General features: G+C 32.0%; 2 protein-coding genes and 1 pseudogene across 3 annotated transcripts; all 3 read right to left on the bottom strand.

Annotated features, from left to right (window-relative positions):
• Positions 1 to 54: 54 nt before the first annotated feature.
• Positions 55 to 1,360, bottom strand: LOC146950265 (pentatricopeptide repeat-containing protein At4g16470 pseudogene; annotated as a pseudogene). The gene has a single exon (XR_015027475.1). The product of XR_015027475.1 is annotated as a pentatricopeptide repeat-containing protein At4g16470 pseudogene (transcript).
• Positions 1,361 to 11,433: 10,073 nt separating this feature from the next.
• Positions 11,434 to 12,573, bottom strand: LOC146950264 (uncharacterized). The gene is made up of 3 exons (XM_085741558.1): positions 12,156 to 12,573; positions 11,929 to 11,996; positions 11,434 to 11,812 (listed from the first exon to the last, which is right to left on the bottom strand). The coding sequence occupies exons 1-3, from the start codon at positions 12,229 to 12,231 to the stop codon at positions 11,657 to 11,659; spliced, it is 300 nt and encodes a 99-aa protein (XP_085597684.1). The 5' UTR covers positions 12,232 to 12,573; the 3' UTR covers positions 11,434 to 11,656.
• Positions 12,574 to 19,123: 6,550 nt separating this feature from the next.
• LOC146950263 (uncharacterized) lies at positions 19,124 to 19,667 on the bottom strand. Its single transcript, XM_085748618.1, has 2 exons — positions 19,496 to 19,667; positions 19,124 to 19,431 (listed from the first exon to the last, which is right to left on the bottom strand). Exons 1-2 carry the CDS (start codon positions 19,665 to 19,667, stop codon positions 19,124 to 19,126), a joined length of 480 nt encoding a protein of 159 aa, XP_085604744.1.
• Positions 19,668 to 20,049: the final 382 nt, after the last annotated feature.

Below are 20,049 nucleotides of genomic sequence, written 5' to 3'. Positions count from 1 at the left end.
ATTATGTTGGAACATACAATTTGTTAAATAAGAATTGAAAGTAACAAAACTATATTCTTAAATAAATGATGCAATTGACATTGAAAGAGAAAAATGTTACATCAATTGTTATCATCTCATTTCAAGCACCCATGATGGGATATTGGGATAGGTCATATATCTTGAAGGATATAAAAGAATGAACTAGAGTCTATATATAGCCTTGTCTTGTTATGAGAAAACATAATGTATATTGAATTCAAATTGAGGATGCAACAACCCTCAGCTCACTCCCATAAACCCTCTCTGCAACTCTCTCAGCAACATCAACCTTCCCATGAGTTTTACAAGCTCCCAACAAGGCACCCCACAAAGCTTCATCAGGCTCAACATCCATTTTCAAAGTCAACTTCTCTGCTTCTTCCACCAAACCAACTCTCCCCAACATGTCCACCATACATGTATAATGTCTCACATCAGGTTTCACCCCAAATCTCACCTTCATCATCTCAAAAATCTCCCTCCCTTTCTCTACAAACCCGCCATGACTACACGCAGTCAACACAACCGTAAAACTCACACTATCCATCCTCTCTCCTACTTCCACCATTCTATTAAACATCTCAAAAACCTCTTCAAACCTCCCATGCATTCCATAACCCGCCATCATCGTCGACCAAGTAACCTCATTCCTTTCATACATTCCATCAAACACTTTACGCGCACACTCCAACTCCCCACATTTAGCATACATATTTATCAAAGCATTCATATTTTTCAAATCTAACGCAAACCCATTTACCAAAACAGCTCCATGAACTTGTTTCCCAAGCCTTAACGCCGATAACCCAGCGCAAGATTTTAGCACAAGCGGCAAAGTATGGCAATCAAAGGGTTTATAAGACAACCGCATTTCGCGAAATAGCAAAAGTGTTTCTTTAAATAAGTTGAGAGATAAATAGGCTCTGATGAGAGAGTTGTAGAGGAAAGTGGGTTTGCGATTTGTGAATGAAAAAAGAATATTTGCTTGGTGCAATTTGGAACATGAAGCATAGCAAGAAACAAGTTTGGTTCGAATGAAATCATCGGGTGAAATACCTAAACGAATGGTGCGTGCATGGATTATTTTGAGGTTGTTTATGTTTTTTGAGGAAAAACATTTGTTGAGAAGTGTTGCATATAATGGTTTGAGTTCATGAGGTTTGGCCATGACGTTAATAAACCAAACCCCTAATGTTGAAAGAAAGGAATTTATGTTATGATAGTTGTTCGAATTTTGAAGGATTCTAATATTCTATTTTGTTTGAACATTGTACGACAGTGGCTTTTGGAATGCTGCAGAGGAGACTTTGCACTTAGCAGTAAACGGAACCTGATTGGGTTGGGGGTTGTAACTTGTACAGTAAGAGATAAAAACACGTAAATTTAAAAGAAACTACTTCCTCCGTTCCGTAATAGATGATCCATTTAAAAATGTGCAATTTTGACTTAACTTACTTTGACCGTATTTTTCTATTAATATACAAAATAAATAATATCATATAAGATGTCGTTAGATTCGTCTCAACGAGTATTTTCAAAATATCAAATTTTCATAGTTTTTTCTAATATATTATTCAAGATATTTAAGCTCAAAGTTATGCATTGGAATGCGTAATAAGGTCAACTGTGTCAAGTATTATGGGACGGAGTATAAAATAGTTTTTTTTTCTTCAAGAAGAAATAGTTTCTTTTTTGATATTCAGTATCTGGTTCATGGATCGACTAATTTGAGGGTTTCAATATCACCGTCTACTTGTATGGGTTCCAATCCCACCAAAATCGACACCAAAGGAATATAATATGAAACCTTAAAAGAAAAACACTCCAAAGTCTCAAACCAACACTACGGGATCAACTCAAATGGATTAGACTAAAAAATAGTCAATGATGGTGAGACTCACATAATGGTAGGACCATTTATCTATTTTTTGTGGCTGCCTCTCGTTCATATTACTTTGAGAAATGGCGAAGATCCTAACACGTTCTAATGGTGTTTCCATTTCTTAAAACAATTTGAAAAGCTCATTTTTGTTGTTTGGTGTCAAGTGTTAACACTATAATTCTCAAGAGAAAGGTGCGTCGGTAATCCGGAGTTCGGTCGGAAGATAAAAAAAAGTCTTATAAGAGTTGTTCCACCAATAAATCGAACTAAGATTCTTCTAAATAATGCACCTGAGCTCGTTAAACACTTGATCCCAACTTTATCATAGAGAGAAAGACACAAAATTGTTTGATTTTTTTTTTCAAAACAAATTAAATAATGAAAAAAAAATTCGTTCATTTTTGTGCTTTTTTTTTTCTCTCTAGCAAAAAAAAAAACGTCTGTAGGATTCAAACCCCTTCTAGTTGATGTGTGGTTTAGATGAGGTTTGAGGTAACAAATCATGAAGCATAAAATTACACGTGGTTTTGTTTGGTTGACTCTTTTAAAAAAATTGTTAGGATCTGATTAAAATTTAGTTTTTTGGAGGATGATATGATTCAATTAAATCATGGTTTGTTAAAATATACTCCCTCCGGTCACTATTATAAGCAGAAATTGACTTTTTAGGTTCATTCAATAAATGATGTATGTGGTCTATATATAGACTACATACATTATTTATTGAATGAATCTAAAAAGTGAAATTTTACTTATAATAGTGACCGGAGGTCGTACATACCACTTACAATGATGATTAATTGTCTTATGATCTTTAGTGCAATGATTTTTTTGTCTTTTAAACTATGAAAGTTTTATATTTTATGATCAATGAGTTTTTTATATGATTTATAGATACTGATTTATATGGTTTAATACACATACAAATTTTTTATAGAGGCCAGTTACGTAATCGAGTCATCTGATTCAATCATGCGGTTCAATCAACGACCTAATGGTTCGATCATTGAACCAGTGAGTCAATGACCTTACCGAGTTTTAAAACTTGGTGGCGAATCTTACCTAAAATATTTGGGGGAGCGAAATATACTAACATAAAAGTTATATACAATTTTACGCAATTGGGGGGAGCCAAGTGAGAAAAAGTTTGATAATTTTCTCTAAATGTAAGATGTATTTTGGTATCTTCCTATAAAATTTATTTTATTTTTTTTTGGTGGGGGGAGCCACCGCTCCCTTGGGCTTCGTAAGAGCTCCGTCACTTATGCTTTGTTTGCGAGTTTGGAGGGGAAGGAATGTAACGGCTTGCAAGAAAGAAAAAAAAAGTAAGTGGAAGAAACAGAAGATATTGGAAGGAGTGGCTTTGGGGGGATTATTTTTCTTCAAAATATAAACCCCTCCTCATTTGGGGAACTAAAAAATTGTATTGGATGAGGGTTTTGGGTGGGGGGGGGGGGGGGGGGGGGGGGGGGGGGGGGGGGAGTTTGGGAGGATTTATATGAATTCTTCAAATTTAATATATGTTGTTATAATATTCTTAAAATTTAAAATGTATTAATCATAAACATTAATTTATCACTCTCTAAAAAAATATTCTTTCAAAAGATAAAGATTTCTTAATTTTCCCCTATATTTCTCTCATCTCAAAGTATTTCCTTCTCCTCCCCTCCAAACTCCTGACAAAGCCTTAGGGTGTGTTTGGGAAGAGGGTTTAGGAGAGGAAGGGAGGGGAGGGCTCACTTTTATTTTTTAAATTACGAACAATATAAAATGTTTTTTTAAGATAAATTAAGTGTTTTTGAAGTACTATATGATCATTTATCATGTTGTTAATTCAATTTTTTAAAAATCATTCATTTTATAATGTCTTTAAATTAAAAAAGGAATGTAAGTCCTCCCCTCCCTTCCCCTCCTAAACCCTCTTCCCAAACACACCCTTAGAGTTAGAAGGGAATCATGACGTTGAGGCACGTAAATTATGTTGCAAATCAAAATCTAAGTATAAAATCATTGTGCATACGTTAGAGAGAGATATGCATTTACATTCAAATCATGCGTTTCAACAATCACATGCAGCTCTGCCACATTGATAACACGATTATGTGCATTTATGTTTTAATAATTTCTTTGAAATCCTTGAAACACACACATGACTATAATTACGTGCATTGCATTAGTCTTCTTCACCACCAATATTTGCCTTCTACTCCAATGGCGTCAAAATTCATCCCTACCTCTGTCATTATACTTGTTCTTATTTCTTTGCTTTTTATAAGGGAGACTTCTGGTTTGTCAATATTCTATTTCTATTCTCCTTTTCTCACTATTTTAGTTTTTCGAAAGAAAAAAAAACTTGGTTTTTATTTTGCTAGGTTTTATTCATGTTTATTTACAGCATATTTTGCTAGGTTTTATTCATGTTTATTTACAGCATTGCTTACATCATGTTAGTATATAGTTTTTGGACAATAAAACATTCATATTATAAATAGAAAGTAGCTAGTAACAACAAAATCTTTGTAGAAATAAACACAGGTACTAGAAAACGTTAATTTGGAGAAATGAACAATTTTTTTTGTCGGAACAAATTCATATTTCTTGAATACAAGAAATGAACATGTGTTTATTGAGTCATTTTTTTCATTAATAATAAATAAATGTTTGTTTACTTGCAGGTTGCAGTTCTGCGTATGCATGCGTTGATGTTAATGGAGAAAGTCTAAATAAGATAGGAAAATGGAAGGTTTGTCACCTATTATAGGCTTGTCTACATATTAATTTTTATTTTTGAAAAAATGTTTATATTTTAATTAATTAATTAATTTAGTACAAAGAAATGGCATACTTTTGTTCTTCCAAATCTTACAAAGGAAGATGACATTAAAACTATTTTCTTTTTAAAGACTCATAAAAATATTTTTGTATATTCGACATTTTAAAATAAAACTGTCTAATTTGAAATATGAAAGTTATATTTTAAAGGTTGGTCAGCAAGGATCATCATCATCAAGAATCAAATATGGGGAAAAGCCACAAATTGGAGGATTGCGGAAGGTTCCTTCAAGTCGAGACCCAATACACGATAGCAACGTTGACTCCATTGAGGATGAAAACAAATCACAAATCGGAGGGTTGAGGAAGGTTCCTCCATATGCACACCCAATGCACAATAGTGTCATTGACTCCCTTTGGGTTGAAAAAAAATCACAAATCAAAGGATTGGAGAAGGTTCCTTCAAGTCCAGACCCAATACACAATAGCGAAATTGACTCCGTTGAGGATGAACACAAATCACAAATCGAAGGGTTGAGGAAGGTTACTCCAGAAGCACACCCAATAAACAATAATGTCGTTCACTCCTTTTTGGTTGAAAAAAAATCACAAATAAGAGGATTAAATAAGGTTCCTTCAAGTCCAGACCCAATACACAATAGCGACATTGACTCCGTTGAGGATGAAAAAAAACCATAACTCGGAGGGGTGAGAATGGCTCCTTGAGGTCCAAACTCATTAGACGATAGACTCATTGACTCTGTTAGGACTAAAATCATGCCATAAATCGGGGGACTGAGGATGATTCCTTCAACTATTTATGTTTCCTTCAAGCCATATTCATGATTGTTCAAGTATTTATGTTCATATTCATAAATAAATCATGTTTTGTAATTGAAACATGAGTAAATTTTAATTAATTTAACTCTATAATGATACTCCTTCCCGTCCTAAATATAAGAGAAGAATATTTTTTAGGTTTATTGAATAATTAATGTATGGTGAAAAGTTAAATTATATCAAGGGTCATTTTTAGTTAAACATACTAATTTAATTTTTTAGTATGTTTGCATTGGATATTCAACAACATTTTGATTTTTAAAAAGTTAGATTCATCACTTTTCACCATTTTCTAACACAATATTTCTATTTGTATCCTCTTAACCAATGCCCCAAGGACACTCTTTATCATTTCCCTTAATGTATATAGACTATAATACGAACTAAATACATCATTTATTCTATGAAGCTGAAAAAAGAATATTCTCTTATATTTAAGACAGGAGTGAGTATTATTTTTGAAATATTTTTTGATGTAATATTTTTAATTTTTTATTAACCATATTTTATTATCATGGAACAAACTCTCACAAAAAATTAAATGGTGAAAAATAATAGTTTGAAAAATTCATTTTTTTACAACAAAAAAAATTAGGCTAAAATGCACTTTTTGTTCCCTCATTATTTTAAAAACAATAAATGAAGTTTACAACCCCTGTTTTAAAAACTATTTTTTGGTCCATCAATTTAACTTTTTTGGAATTTTTATCCCTATCCTCATTTTTGGGTAATTTTTGATGATGAGGTTTAACATCCATATATAAATCCTAAATAATGACTAGTGTACATATGCCTCTCTAATTATATTTAGGTTTAATTGCATTTTTTGCTCTAATTTTTTTAATTGTTGAATTTTGACCCTCTTAGTTTTAATTGGGCGATTTTACCCCCTCATTTTCACCCTCTTTTGCAATTAGTAGCCCCTCATGTGCATTTTGACCGTGACACATTTTAACTAAAAAAATTGACATGACCATTTTTACGAATATGACAGAAAATCATATAGGTTTTGAACTTCTTTGTGTTAGTTTAGAGTTAAAGTAGCAAGTTAGATTATATTTTAATCAAGTTTTGTAAATGATTCGATAAAAATGTCGTGAAAGGGAAAAAAAAACAGGAAAATAACCTTGAAACCATGGAAATCGACCTGAACCAGACAACTTTGCGACTGTGCTATGTTTTTTACAAGTTTATCATGATTGATTATTGGGGCATAGTCGTCAAAGACGTTTTGGTGAGAAGAAATGGATCAAGGAGTGAAAAAAATAACATTACCCAACCTCGACTTCACCTGTGATGCGTGTTATGAGCTGTGCGTCGCAAGATCTCAAGGAAAATAGTCACGGTCCGTCTCACATCAACTCGTGTCGTGTACTATAAGTTGCACGCCGTGGGATCCGAAGGAAATGCAAGGTATTAACTCTAATCTCAACTTGCGTCGCGACATGAAGACTCCGGATCGCCGGCCAACTATCCCTGAAATTTTGGTAAATGTTCTCCTATATATAGTAGACACCTAGGTCAATGAAAAATCACCTTTTGACAAAAAGGCGAAGGAATAAACACGATTTTTAAAAATTAGGAGCTACTGAAGCCATTAGGGAGACTTACTTCGTAACATAACTCATCAGACGGCTCACATAACTCACTCATGAGGGGAGACTTACTTCACTCGCCCACCGTAGACTTAATTAGCCTAAAATCAAAGGCTTAAATTACCCTTGTGCAAAAAAATTATGCATTTGTGCATCCTAAAAGTGAACCTCAATGAGTGGTATAGAATAACATTTGGGTCTTGCTAACAAGGACACTCGTTAAGAAAGAAAAAAATAGAAACCTTACATTAAAAGCAATATCTTTTAAACATTCAAAAAGTTTTTTTTTTTTGACAAATTAAACATTCGAAAAGTTGAATGTACATTTTCTAACCATTTCTCAAAAGAATATTTCTATTTAAATTTTTGTAGCAAGCATCCTAAGAACACTCTTTAGCATTTTTGATAATGTTTAACGTACACAAAATACAAAATGCATCATATATTTCAAAACGTAATGATATTTGTACATCCATTTTATACAACTTTTGAGACAATCTTGTTTTTCTTTTTTTATTGGACAAAAACAATAGTAAGGAAAAAAAAGGTAGAGAAAATAAGAACCGAATGATAATATAAGAGAAAGCCGTCCTAAAATGATTATACAAATATCATTTGTCTATTTCAAATTCTTAAAAAATACTCCCTCCGTCCCGAATTAATTGAGCCCTTGGCTCATTTCACACTTATTAAGAAAAATGTATAAATAAAGGGGAAAGTGGAATATATTGAATTGAGAATGATGAAAGTAGTATTAATTAGAGTTATAAAGGGGAAAAAGTGGAATATATTGAATTTGGAATGATGAAAGTAGTATAGAAAATTGAAATGACTCAGTTATTTTGGGACACTTTTTTTTAGTAAATGACTCAGTTAATCCGAAACGGAGGGAGTATCTAGCTTTGTTGACTTGGGTACAAAATATTTTGCCAAATGAGAAATGCCAACAAGTTATCTAAATGTACTCCTTGATAATCTTAAATAGTAAGTTTTTTTTTTAAAAAAATATTGATAAATCCAGTGTATTGAAAATTGAATTATTTCATTTTTTCAATAAACAATTTATTAATTAAATTTTTTTAGAAAGTGCACTTAAGACATTGGAAGATGGTTGCCAAATTAGCTTTTGGAATGTTGCAATCTATAGAGAAATGAAAATGATTAACTTGCGTCCCCCAAGCATAGTTTTGAAAATCGGACCGGCAGGTTGAACCTGTCCGACCGGGAACCGGTGGGATGACCGGTTCAAGTTGCTAAACGGATCGGTCATGTAATTAAATCGGACTGAACTGGCGTGACTCGGCCAAACTCGGGAAAAACCGGTGAACCGGCGGCTTTGACAAACCGGACCGGTTTGATGTGAAGCAGAAATTAATTATATTTATTTTCCAAAAAAATGGCCGTGTGGGTGTTGAACCCGCGTCCCCTGGATTGCAATGCATTCATATTCATTTATCCACTGCGCTATGCATATCCTTTGTTTTAAAGTTGCTTCTTATCATTTATATATAATTACTGAACAATTTTTTTTTAAAGGGACCAAGCATTCTTTTTTTTAAGGAACGAAGCACACTCTTATCATTTAAATATTATCGCCGGTCATCTCAGATATTTTAATAAACATTTTTTTATTATATTTATTTGAATATGTATTACTCCTTCGTCTCTATATAAACACCTATTTGATTTTATTTGATTTTATTTTTGTCCTTAAATGTAAACCTTTTTTTAAATTACAACATGCATTATTTATTTTTCCAAATATACACTTATTTAATACTATTATTAAAATATATGCAACTAAATTCAAGGGACATCTATCAAGTTGTTTTTATTTATGTCATAAAAATGAAAAAAAAATTGATTTAGGGCCCGTTTGTTATGGATTAAAATAAAAGTGATTTTGACATAAAATAATTTAGAGATTATATTTTAGAGATTTTATGAAAAATCAGAATCTATTTTGCGTTTGTTTACCGTAATAAAAATCACTTTTTTTAAACAAATAATCTAGTTTGTTTGGATACAACTATATAAAAGGGATTTTTTGTTACAAAATTAGCTCAATCTTTTAAACAATATTTTCTCTCTCCTCTAAAAAAAAATCTATTTTTTGAGAAGCTGCTCATTTGAAGCTGTTTTTAGATTTTTTTTAGATTCTGATTTTTTTAAAAAGCTGTAACAAACGGATGCAAAACTCTTAAAAGTGATTATTTTTTTAAAATAAGCGATTTTTTTCTTAAAAAAGCTATAACAAACGGGCTCTTAAAGTCATTCGGTTTAGTCTAATTTAACATAAAGAATTTTTTTATATAAATCGAGTCATATAACCAAGCCATTCGATTCAATCCGATTCAGTCATGCGGTTCGACCAGTGACCCAGTACCCTTACCGAATCGATCACCGGTCCGGTTTTTAAAACTATACCCCGAAAGTTGATTGCTTTCGTACCATACTAACCAACGTCAGCATGAGCAAACACATTTGAGAATAGAAACTTCAAGTTAGTTATTTATTACAAGACTTGAAGGAAATCTTCTGCGTATATATATTATATAATAGTAGTATATTTTTGTAGTATCCAGGCGAAAAAAAGCTAAAAACACATCATGTCAACGTTGTTTCTGTCCAATCCGTTAATTAGCTGTAACCAAATTACAGAAAAAACACACAGAATTGGAAACTAAAAAATATAGAGAGAACAAATAAATATTCATGTTACTCCTTCAAATTGTTGGATGGTGAAGATTAAATATGAAAATGAAATAAGCTTAACATTGATAAGAATGTTGTGTTAGATGTGTGGTAAAATTAAAAATGGTGATACTAGAAAAAGAGTTGGGATAGATCTACAGTAGAAAAGATGGTAAAAAATATGCTTAGGTGGTTTGAATATGTAGAGAGATCTATAGATTTTGTAGTAAAGAAAGTAAATCAGACTGAAAATAATCAGATTAAAATAGGCAAATGAAAACCTAAAAAAAATATTAGAGAAACTATTAGAAAATATTTAAAACTTAGTTGAATCAAAATATGGTTTATAATAGAACATTATGGCTATGGCCTATGGCGTAATTTGATCCATATAAACGAACGCATTTGGTGGAAAAAGAACCTCCGTAAGACTTAGTTGTTGTGTTTACTCCTTCAAATTGTAGGTCTCCATATAAACGAACGCACTTGGCGAAAAAAAGAACCTTCGTAAGACTTGGTTGTTGTTTTTACTCCTTCAAATTGTAGGGCTAAGAACCTCTGACCTCTTTTTTAAGTACTTCATTGAGTTTATTTTTTTGTCAAGTAACCTAGTGGCTAACGCTCACACATTTTAAATGTGGAGAAGTGGGGTGTCCGTGGTTTAAACTCTAATCCCTACATATAATATGTAATATCTCTATCAACTGAATTAAACTCACAAAGATACTTCAATGAGTTTTTACGTATACACATAAGTTATTATAGTTTATTAATGGTATACTTCATAAAAACTTTGTTTCTTTAACTCCCTACCTCAAAAAAAAAAAATATTAGATGAATCACATTACTACCATTTACTAACAGCTTTAGTAACATCCTCTTCTCCATAGGTACCATTTTTTTTTTCTTTTCAATGGAGATATTTGTTTGGTACAAAGGCTTAAGAAGTTAAATTTCCCTTGTTGTGGATATTCTAAATCAGCCTAATTAAGTTCTCTACGTTAGCAATATTCTAAAAGTATTCATGAGATAGCAAAATATAAATCAATTATGTGTTTCAATATTTGAATCTCTATCAAATGCATGGTATTACTCACTTAATTTCAAATTCATACTAGTTTAACGTTATTTCTAGTACTCTAAATACCAACGGAAAAGAACAAATTTGACTAAAATTTTACAACCTGAGTATCATTATGAAATATCATTAATGTATGAACTACATTGATACAGTCACTTTTTTGATTAAAATTTCCTCACTTTTTTTTGTCTCTTTTGGAGAAATTTTTTGTTTCTTTTTAACTGTCACTTTCAAAGTTCAATGCAACATTAAATGTTGTTTTACCAATATTATCCTTAGTTATTTATTTCGGAGAGAGAAATATATGAAATGAGATATTAAATGAATAAGGTCATTATAGTAAAAGTATAACTTATTGTATCAAAAGTAGTAACAATTATTGATTGTCTTGGTTTGTGTAAAATGTCAAAAGGTGACACTTAAAAAAGAACGGAGGTAGTATTAATTTATTATACTTATATTGCTTCCACAGTATTTATTATATTAAAATAAATCATGGAACCTCTGTAAATTAATTTAAAACAAGATGCCAAAAATAATTAGTACTCTTTCTCTAGAGACATAGATGATGATAAATTAAATTGTACAGAAGGAGCTTACAAACTTCTTAGTAAACACAAGATAAACATAAATTAAAAAGCTACATGCTTCCACAAAATTACAAAACAACAAAATTACTTAAGACTTCAATTAAACTTGCATTTTCACATGCATGAGTACATGTAACAAACACTAGACCAAAACATAGAAACTAGTTTTTCTTCAATGAGTTTAAGGGGTTTCAGGCTTAATGGGGTTGCCAATGTTATGATGATGTAGTGGATCTGGACCTGTAGGAACCTTTCTCAACTCTCCAACCACTGCCTTTTCACCATACTTGATCTTTGTTGAAGATTCTTCCAAACTAACCTTCACGCCAGACAACATCTGCACAAGCATAGAGTTAAAAAATGTACAATATATAATAAAAATAAATATTTTATTTTGAAAGAAAAAAATGGGTATACATATGTATGCTATAAGCCTAAAATAATGTGACAAACCTTCCTGTTTTGCAACATTTTGAGACTTTCTCCATTAGCATAAGAGCATGCATATGCAGTATTGCAACCTACAAGTAAAATAAATAAATTATGTATTATATATAGAATGAATGTTTATAATTTATACTTTAACAAGAACATGAATAAATTAACAAACAAAAAGAAACATATAATTTTTTTATGAATAGAAGAAATTAACAAAGAAAAAAAGAAGATTAATGACAAACCAGAAGTCTCCTTGATAAAAAGCAAGCAGAAAAGAACAAGTAAAAAGACAGAAGAAAAGATGAACTTTGAAGCCATTATAAATATTGGAGATACGTAGCTAGGTTAATTTAATATGCATGTTGTGAAGAAGAAGACACATATATTTATAGTGGTGTGATATAAGGATTTAACAATTAGAAATTAGAAATTAGAATGATGGGTGATGCAGCCATTTGGGAAGAAATTAATGATTAAAGACACTAATGAGGAAGCATTATCTGTACGTTTTCACTGCTACCTCTGTGTACCTATGTGACAGAGCCGTCTTATAGGTTGTCGAAAATCACCTGGTTGCAGGTGCTGCCATATGCAAAATCTATCTTAAAAAATATGATATCAAAAGTTAATAAAGAACTATAAAAAGTAGAAAGGATATGATTTTATATTATTATGATTTGATTTGGAATGTCAAATAAGATAGGAGGAGCATCAATATATACGTCATGTTTCCTTTCTGAGTCTCTACAACTTTTTTGGGGATGTAGCCATATCTGATTCTCTCTGTCCCATAATCTGCTTACATGATTCACCTCACTTTTGTATATCCAATTTGTAAGAGTTTAAAAGGCTCGAATTATTTACTAACAGTCTGTTTGGTTGAAGATAAATAAGGAAGAGAGAAAGAGAGAAGAGAGAAACAGAGAAGAGAGAGCAACTTTCTCTTGTTTGGAATGAAGAGAAATAGGGAAGAGAGATTAAAAAATAGTGGGACCCACCACTTTGTCATTTCTCCTCATAATAGCGAAGAAAGTGGGGAGAGAAGGTTTTTAATCTTGTTTGTTCCTTTTTTACCCTTGGAGTGAAATATTATATCTTATTTCTTAGATCCCCTACAAATATAAATGGTTCTCTAATCTTTCGGCACTGTGCATGAAGGATTTCAAAATTACTGGTCCGCAGGTAGTACATAGACCATCAATGGAAATGGATTTATGAATTGATTTAGTTAACTATTTTTTTTTACCAAAACTAAATTATTTAAACCTTGTCAAAAAACTAAAAATAATTAATCTAATCAAATTAAAAAAATTATTAGTTTGTAGTTTAATAAATAAATTCACATGCATAAATAAATTAGTATATGTTGATTGAAGGATTTTTAATTTGGTGTTATAAAAAAATGATTTTTAATTTGGGGCATTTTAGTACTTTCATAAGTAATCAACACTTCTTTCTTCTCTATTTCTTATATCTTTCTCTTCTAACAAACAATCCATCAAATCTACTCTATTTCTCACTTATTTCTCTCTTCTCTTACTCTCTCACCTATTTCTCTCTTCACAACTTCTCTTCACAACCAAACAAAGTGTAAGTTTTTACTCAGTTCAAAATTAAGGAGTTCAAAATTAAGGAGTATCATTGAAGGTCTTCATAGCCTACTTTTTTTTAGGAATCTTTACTACTTTACTATTCTAATAAATAACGAGTTGAGATCCTCTCCATTTATAAAAATAAATGAAGATTGTCATTAAAAAAGAGATAGACACAAAAATAAGTTAGGGGTCCTATTATTAAATAAGTCTCACCATCATTAATTATTTTCAAGATTTTTTGTGTCTTTATATCTAAATAAAAGAAATGAAGAGTTTAAATGAAGAGAATCTGTTTATTGGAGTACTGGTATAAATTTGATTAATTATCGACTAATGCTAACCTCTTGGCTTAACAACACATTATCTAAGTTACTTTTCCACATGAATAAAGGGGTTAAACCAATGAATCATCTTGTCTCCCACCTGAGAGTTCAAAAAAAGAAGACTATGTGTTTGTTTGGTACAACGTTTATAAAACAGAGTTTGATAGAAATCACGGTAAAAAAAACCATGTTAAAATAAAAGCTGGTATTTTGAGCTTCTAGAAATCACGGTAAAAATTCATCGAAAAATGTGCAAACGTGCTTTAGTGTATTGCAAACGGGAAACCACACTTCAATCAACTAACCAATTAAGCTACATGGACATTATACAAAATATCAACTTACTTGTATTAATTAGGCAAAAAATTTCAAATTAAATGGTTTTTTTGTCTAAGTTATAACACTTGAGTCCTTTTTTTGTTCTATTAAAAAAAAATTATTTCTTAAAACGTGTACAAGTTAGTTCTTTTAATTTTTATTAGAAAAATCGTTGAGATGGCTTGCAACGTAGGATTATTAATAATAATTTGATTTTTCAAATATTCTTTTAAAAAAAAAAACGAAATCAAGCTATCTTCATATGTTCATCATCTAAAATCTTCATCATCATCTTAAACCTAAATCTTCCTGGCTCAAATTAGATCCCAGAAAACACCAAACCTACAAATTTTCTTCTATTTTAATCATCATCTTAAACTCAGAAATTGATGAAATTAAAATTGAGATTCTGATATGTGTTGCAAACGTTGAATAACCAACAGTTGGGAGATTTTGATGTGTTCTAAACTTCTTCTCTCTTAGTTGAGTTTCTTTTTTACGATAGATCATGGATTTTAATCTAAAATCACTACAAATTTGAAAATTTAGGATGTTGATTTGATAATGAAGTTTTATGGGTTTAAAGATGATGATGAATGTGATGAACATATGAAGATGAAGATAATTTTTTTCAGGTTTTTTAATAAAAAATTATTTAAAAATAAAAGTATTACTACTAATAATAATTTGTAACAAGCCACCTCAACACTGTTTTAATAAAAAATTGAAAAAAATGACTAACTTGTATACATTTTTAGGTATAAAGGATTTGAACGTGTCAAAAGATAAAGATAAAGGACAACCACAAAAATAAAGGATTTGAACATGTCAAAAGCAAAAGATTTATAGAGATTAAAGTGTTACAAATAAATAAGATAAAAGACGCGGGAAAAATTATGTCAGTTCAATAATACATGCTAATTTGTTTTGGAGGCCTAGATGTCTTTAACAAAATGTATTTCTAAGGTATAAAGTATAAGGGTTTACTAGATGTCTCACCACTAATTATTTTGAATTGAGTTTAAAAGTGACGTTGTCAATGCCCATGTCTCTCATCCTGTGAAGCTCTGATACTTCAAATTGGATGACGTACCGTATCTCCTGTGTATCCTGCACCGATACCTGCCCGATACTTCCCGATACGTATCCGGAGAGTATCCAAATATTAAATTTTATTTTTTTAAAAATTAATTATCCGATATTTTCCGATGCGTCCCGATACACACGGATACTTGTGTTTTTTTATATTATTTTGATTTATTTTTTTTAAAAAAAAATAAGAATAAAAACATTATATTACTATAATATATATACATTTCCTTTATCTTTCTTTGCTGCCAGTACGACCCACACCACACCACACAAACAATTGCATCTTTCCCTTTCTAAGAAATTAGGGTTTCAACTTTTTCTTCCAAAGTGGTCGCCGTCCACTTTGGACACCGTCGAAGTCTTGGTATCGGACGACTTTGGTATATATTGCGTATGTAATTGATTAATGACCACTCTCTTAATCGTCAATATCCTTATTTATTAATTTTGTTACGTCTGTAGCAATTTAACCTAATTTTTTCCCGCTCATTTGCTTTATTAGGTTTGCAATTATTTAACCTAACAAATTCCATCTAAAAAAATGCATCGCACCAATTTCATTCTATCCTCTTGCCTTTTTTTTTCCTACACTTATCCTTATTTATTAATTTTGTTACGTCTGTAGCAATTTAACCTAATTTTTCCTTACTTATTAATTTTGTTAGGCCTGCAACAATTTTACCTAATTTTTTCCCGCTCATTTGCTTTATTAGGTTTGCAATTATTTAACTTAACAAATTCCATCTAAAAAAATGCATCGCACCAATTTCATTCATATCCTCTTGCGTTTTTTTTTTTAATTTTATTAGGTCTGCAGCAATTTAACCTAATAATTTCCCTCTAAAATGCTGTATTAGGTTAGCAGCAATTTAACCTAACAAATTCCATCTAAAATGCAGTGCATCAATTTAACCTAACAAATTCCCTTTAAAATGCAGTAATCCCTAATATTTCTGCTCGCTTTTCATTCCTATCATGTTTTGTCATCGTTTGTATATATCTATTGTTTCTGTAGACTTTTTTTTTACAATAATTAATGTTAATATTCCTGAAGTCCAATAACTTGAAACCAAATATTCTCATACTTCTTTATTTTCATACGTCTTTAAAATTTTATTTTATGGCAAAGTATTATACCTTTTGACATATTATTTTATTTATGATGCAGACTATGAATATTATTTTCTACCACTATAAGCCAATTATTGATAGCTTATTTAGGTGCGAAACTAAAGTCGATATTTGTTGGTTAAAGGATTTTAACCATTAATATGTTGTGTTGTTTAATGAATTTTATTTATGAATTTAAATTATTTCAACCTAATATATTTATGTTTGCCCGAACACAAAAATTTGCTTATAATAATTAACCCGGGCAACGCCGGGTATTTAGACTAGTTATTTATATTTATGTTAATGTGCTACGAGCCTGGTTTCTTGTGTTTGCTAATATATTTGCATATTAAAAAAATGGTTATAATTATATTTTACAGTTAATTATATAATTTTTTTTATTAACGTATCCCAGCCGTATTGTATCTTGATTTTTGAAATTTTTCCGTATCAGCGTATCGGTGCAGTATCGTATCCGTATTGTATCTCGTATCCGGGCTTCACAGCTCTCATCTCTATTGCATAGCTTGAAGCAACCAAAGGTCATACCTTCATGAATGTTTAACCTTAACCAGAAATTGGAGATTTTTTTCCTTGAAGGAAATTACCAACCTCAATCACGAACGCGCATAAAAGCCATAAACACGTTCTAAAACCGACCGCAATATTTCGAGGAGTGTTATTTTAACACACAAAACCAACACCATATAAAAAAAACATCTCGAGCTAGTTTTTTGTAAAATATGATTTGTTTTTATGTAAAAAAAAAAATTCTTTGTCCCGTAAGTGTAGCTCAGTTGGTAACTACCAGGGACAATGTTTGCAGAAGTGTGTGATCTAGCCACTAGGCTATTGAACCAAAAAAAAAAAAAAAATCTTGTATAAGTGATGTACTCAATACTTCTACCTTTTAATTTTTTTTTTTTTTAAGATATGACTTCTAGACACTTGTTAGTATATGGTTTTTCTAAAAGAGAAATGTTGATGATTTTTTTTTTTTTTTGGTGGCCGAGGTTCTAACCCGGACCTTGCATATTTTATGAATTATCCATATCAACTGAGTTAAGCTCACAAGAAAAAATGTTGATGAATGTTATCAGGACACTCTTTAAAGACCATAAATAATAAATTTTTATAAAAATATGTATATCTAATATATTATAAATGAAATGATTAACTTTTTTAAAATATAATTATTTTTAATTTAAAATATGTTCGGCAACACTCGTTCCTAAAATCCTAAAGTTCAAAACTAAACGCAGTGTTGGTGTGTAACTGTGATTGTTTAGACTTATTTCGTTACCTCTACATGTACTTGTACCAGGTGTTTAAGGTAAAAGTAGTCATGATTGGTTGTACCACTGTGAATAAGTCGACTAGACAGAAATTATGGCAATGGAAATTATGGATTATTTCACTTTTTTGGGTTTGAATTTGAAATTTATTGTCTTCGTCCAATGACAGCATGAAGTCATCTCGAAGGAAAAATGTGCAAAAAGATTGATGTGATTGTGTGGTTAGTTCTGCTCTATAATAGAGATTTTCATGGGCTAGCTGAAGATGCGTCTGCAGTAAATTTACATTTTTAAGGTAGACATCATTCTTTCTTGGCTGTGAGGAAAGAAATTTAACATATTTTAAGCAAGTGAAATGGTAACACACTTGGTAAGAAGTTGAAAATAAAAAATTTATCATTTCTAAAACATATCTCTAAAACATCGAATAATTATCATCTCTAAATAATTATCTCAACTCACTAGTAACTTAGTGAAATAACTATTTTACCCTTACTGGCCAAAAGACTAAAATACCCTAAGCCTTCAAAATGACTAAAATACCTTCTAGGCCAAAAATTCACTAATCCCAAATTAAAGAGTAATGATATTTTGACATCCATTTGATGACAACTTTGTTGACAACCTTGTTTTTCTCACTTCTTATTGGTCAAAAACAATGGAGAGAGAAAAAGGAAGAGAGAGAATAACAACATCATGTGAATATGAGAGAGAAAGTTGTCCAAAAGTTGTCAAAAAGTGATTGTCAAAATATCATTTCTCCAAATTAAATACACACAAATATGGGTGGGAATAGGCCAGGCTTTGATAGGCTTGAGTCTGGCCTACGAAATTTTTTACAAGCCTATGGCCTATCATAGGCCGTTTTTCTTGGTCTGGTCTGGCCTATTTAAAAGTCTGGACTGGCCTGAAAGCCTACTTCCAGGCCTACTTTACATTAAGGGTATCAAATAGTCATTGAATTTTGCTCTCCACCCAACACAAATCACTCGCACCCTGCAGCGTTTCCTTTTTTACCCTTGCGCAAGTTAACTAACGCAAGTGTAAAACTATGCGTTAGTTAACATACGCTACGCAAGTGTAAAACACTGCGTGAGTTAACATGCGCATCCAATAGCCATGCATTAGTACATGTGCGAGTTAACATACGCAGCCATTAGAACATGCGTGAGTTAACTCACGCACATTCTGTGCATACAACAAGAAGAGGCAGAAACCTCTATTTTCCCTATTTTTTTTTCAATCCTTCTTTCATACATTCATTCAAACATACATTTTTCATCATTCATTCAAGCATTCATTCATCAAGCATTAAATCATATTTATATGACGAAAAATAACATAATAAAACAACGAAATAAAATAACGCATAATGTCATAAAAGCGCCAAAAAGCACAAATGTAATAGGATTATAACCAAATCCTTCAAAATGTCAAAAAAAAAAACTACACAAGTCATAAAAAGAAGCACAAGTCATGCTGGTCCATCCCGTGGACACCTACTCCTCCTCCGCGGAGCCGGCATCTGCTCCAGCATGCTCCACTCAGACTGTATGCCCTGCATGATGCGAAGAACCTCTGGATTACCAAACACATCTGGATGCCCAATGGCACTGTCCACTATAGCTCTGATGTTGCCGATGATCTGATATGGGTCGGGAGGATGTCTGGCCCACTGCTGCTCAACAAGAACCTCCTCGTAAGGAGGGACAGGACGAGGAGGGGCATCAGCTGCGTAGTCAGGAATGGCCGCAGGGGGGGTGCACAATAGGATGTGATACTCTAATGAACCATTTCATGTACCCCTTAGTATGAGCCCACGGCTGGTTATCCGGAACCGGATGACCCCTCTGCTGATGGCTGAGGACATGTAGAGCAAACTCAATGAAGGCCTGGGCCACATCATCCGCCGCAAGAAGCTCAATGTCTGTAGGAGGCCTGGGAATTCTCTGGACATACTCGTACTGCCTAAGAACCCGCTCTGGAAAGTGACGGACCATCCTGTCTCTGCCGCCCATGATCCATCCTGAGTACCAGCATATATCCTGAAAGGGCGTGATGTGTCGTCATCTCTCGTACGACATCCAGGTGACATGAGAAAGGTCCATCGAATCGATGGCAGCTCTGTAGTGACGAGGATCAGTAAAGCCCCTGGGAGGTTTGCATTGACTCACAAGCGGGGAAACAGTAGGGTCGTAGGCATCATCATCAATCCTCGGAATGATGTTCGAGAAGTGCGCCAAAGTCCATCCCTGCAAACACAAAGAAACAAATATTTATATCACCGCAAGAATTATACAAACAACTAAACATTTACGATCCAATAAGTAAAAAAGAAGAAAAACAAATATTACCACAAGCAATGTCATGTAACCACCAATGGAGGCCACAGATGAGTCG

This window comes from Medicago sativa, chromosome 2 (genome assembly GCF_051527215.1).
Source record: "Medicago sativa cultivar Bolivia chromosome 2, Bolivia_mono, whole genome shotgun sequence".
In the NCBI taxonomy this organism is placed as follows: domain Eukaryota; kingdom Viridiplantae; phylum Streptophyta; class Magnoliopsida; order Fabales; family Fabaceae; genus Medicago; species Medicago sativa.
Note: the sequence above shows the minus strand (reverse complement) of the source record. Positions and strands in the feature narration are given on the sequence as shown.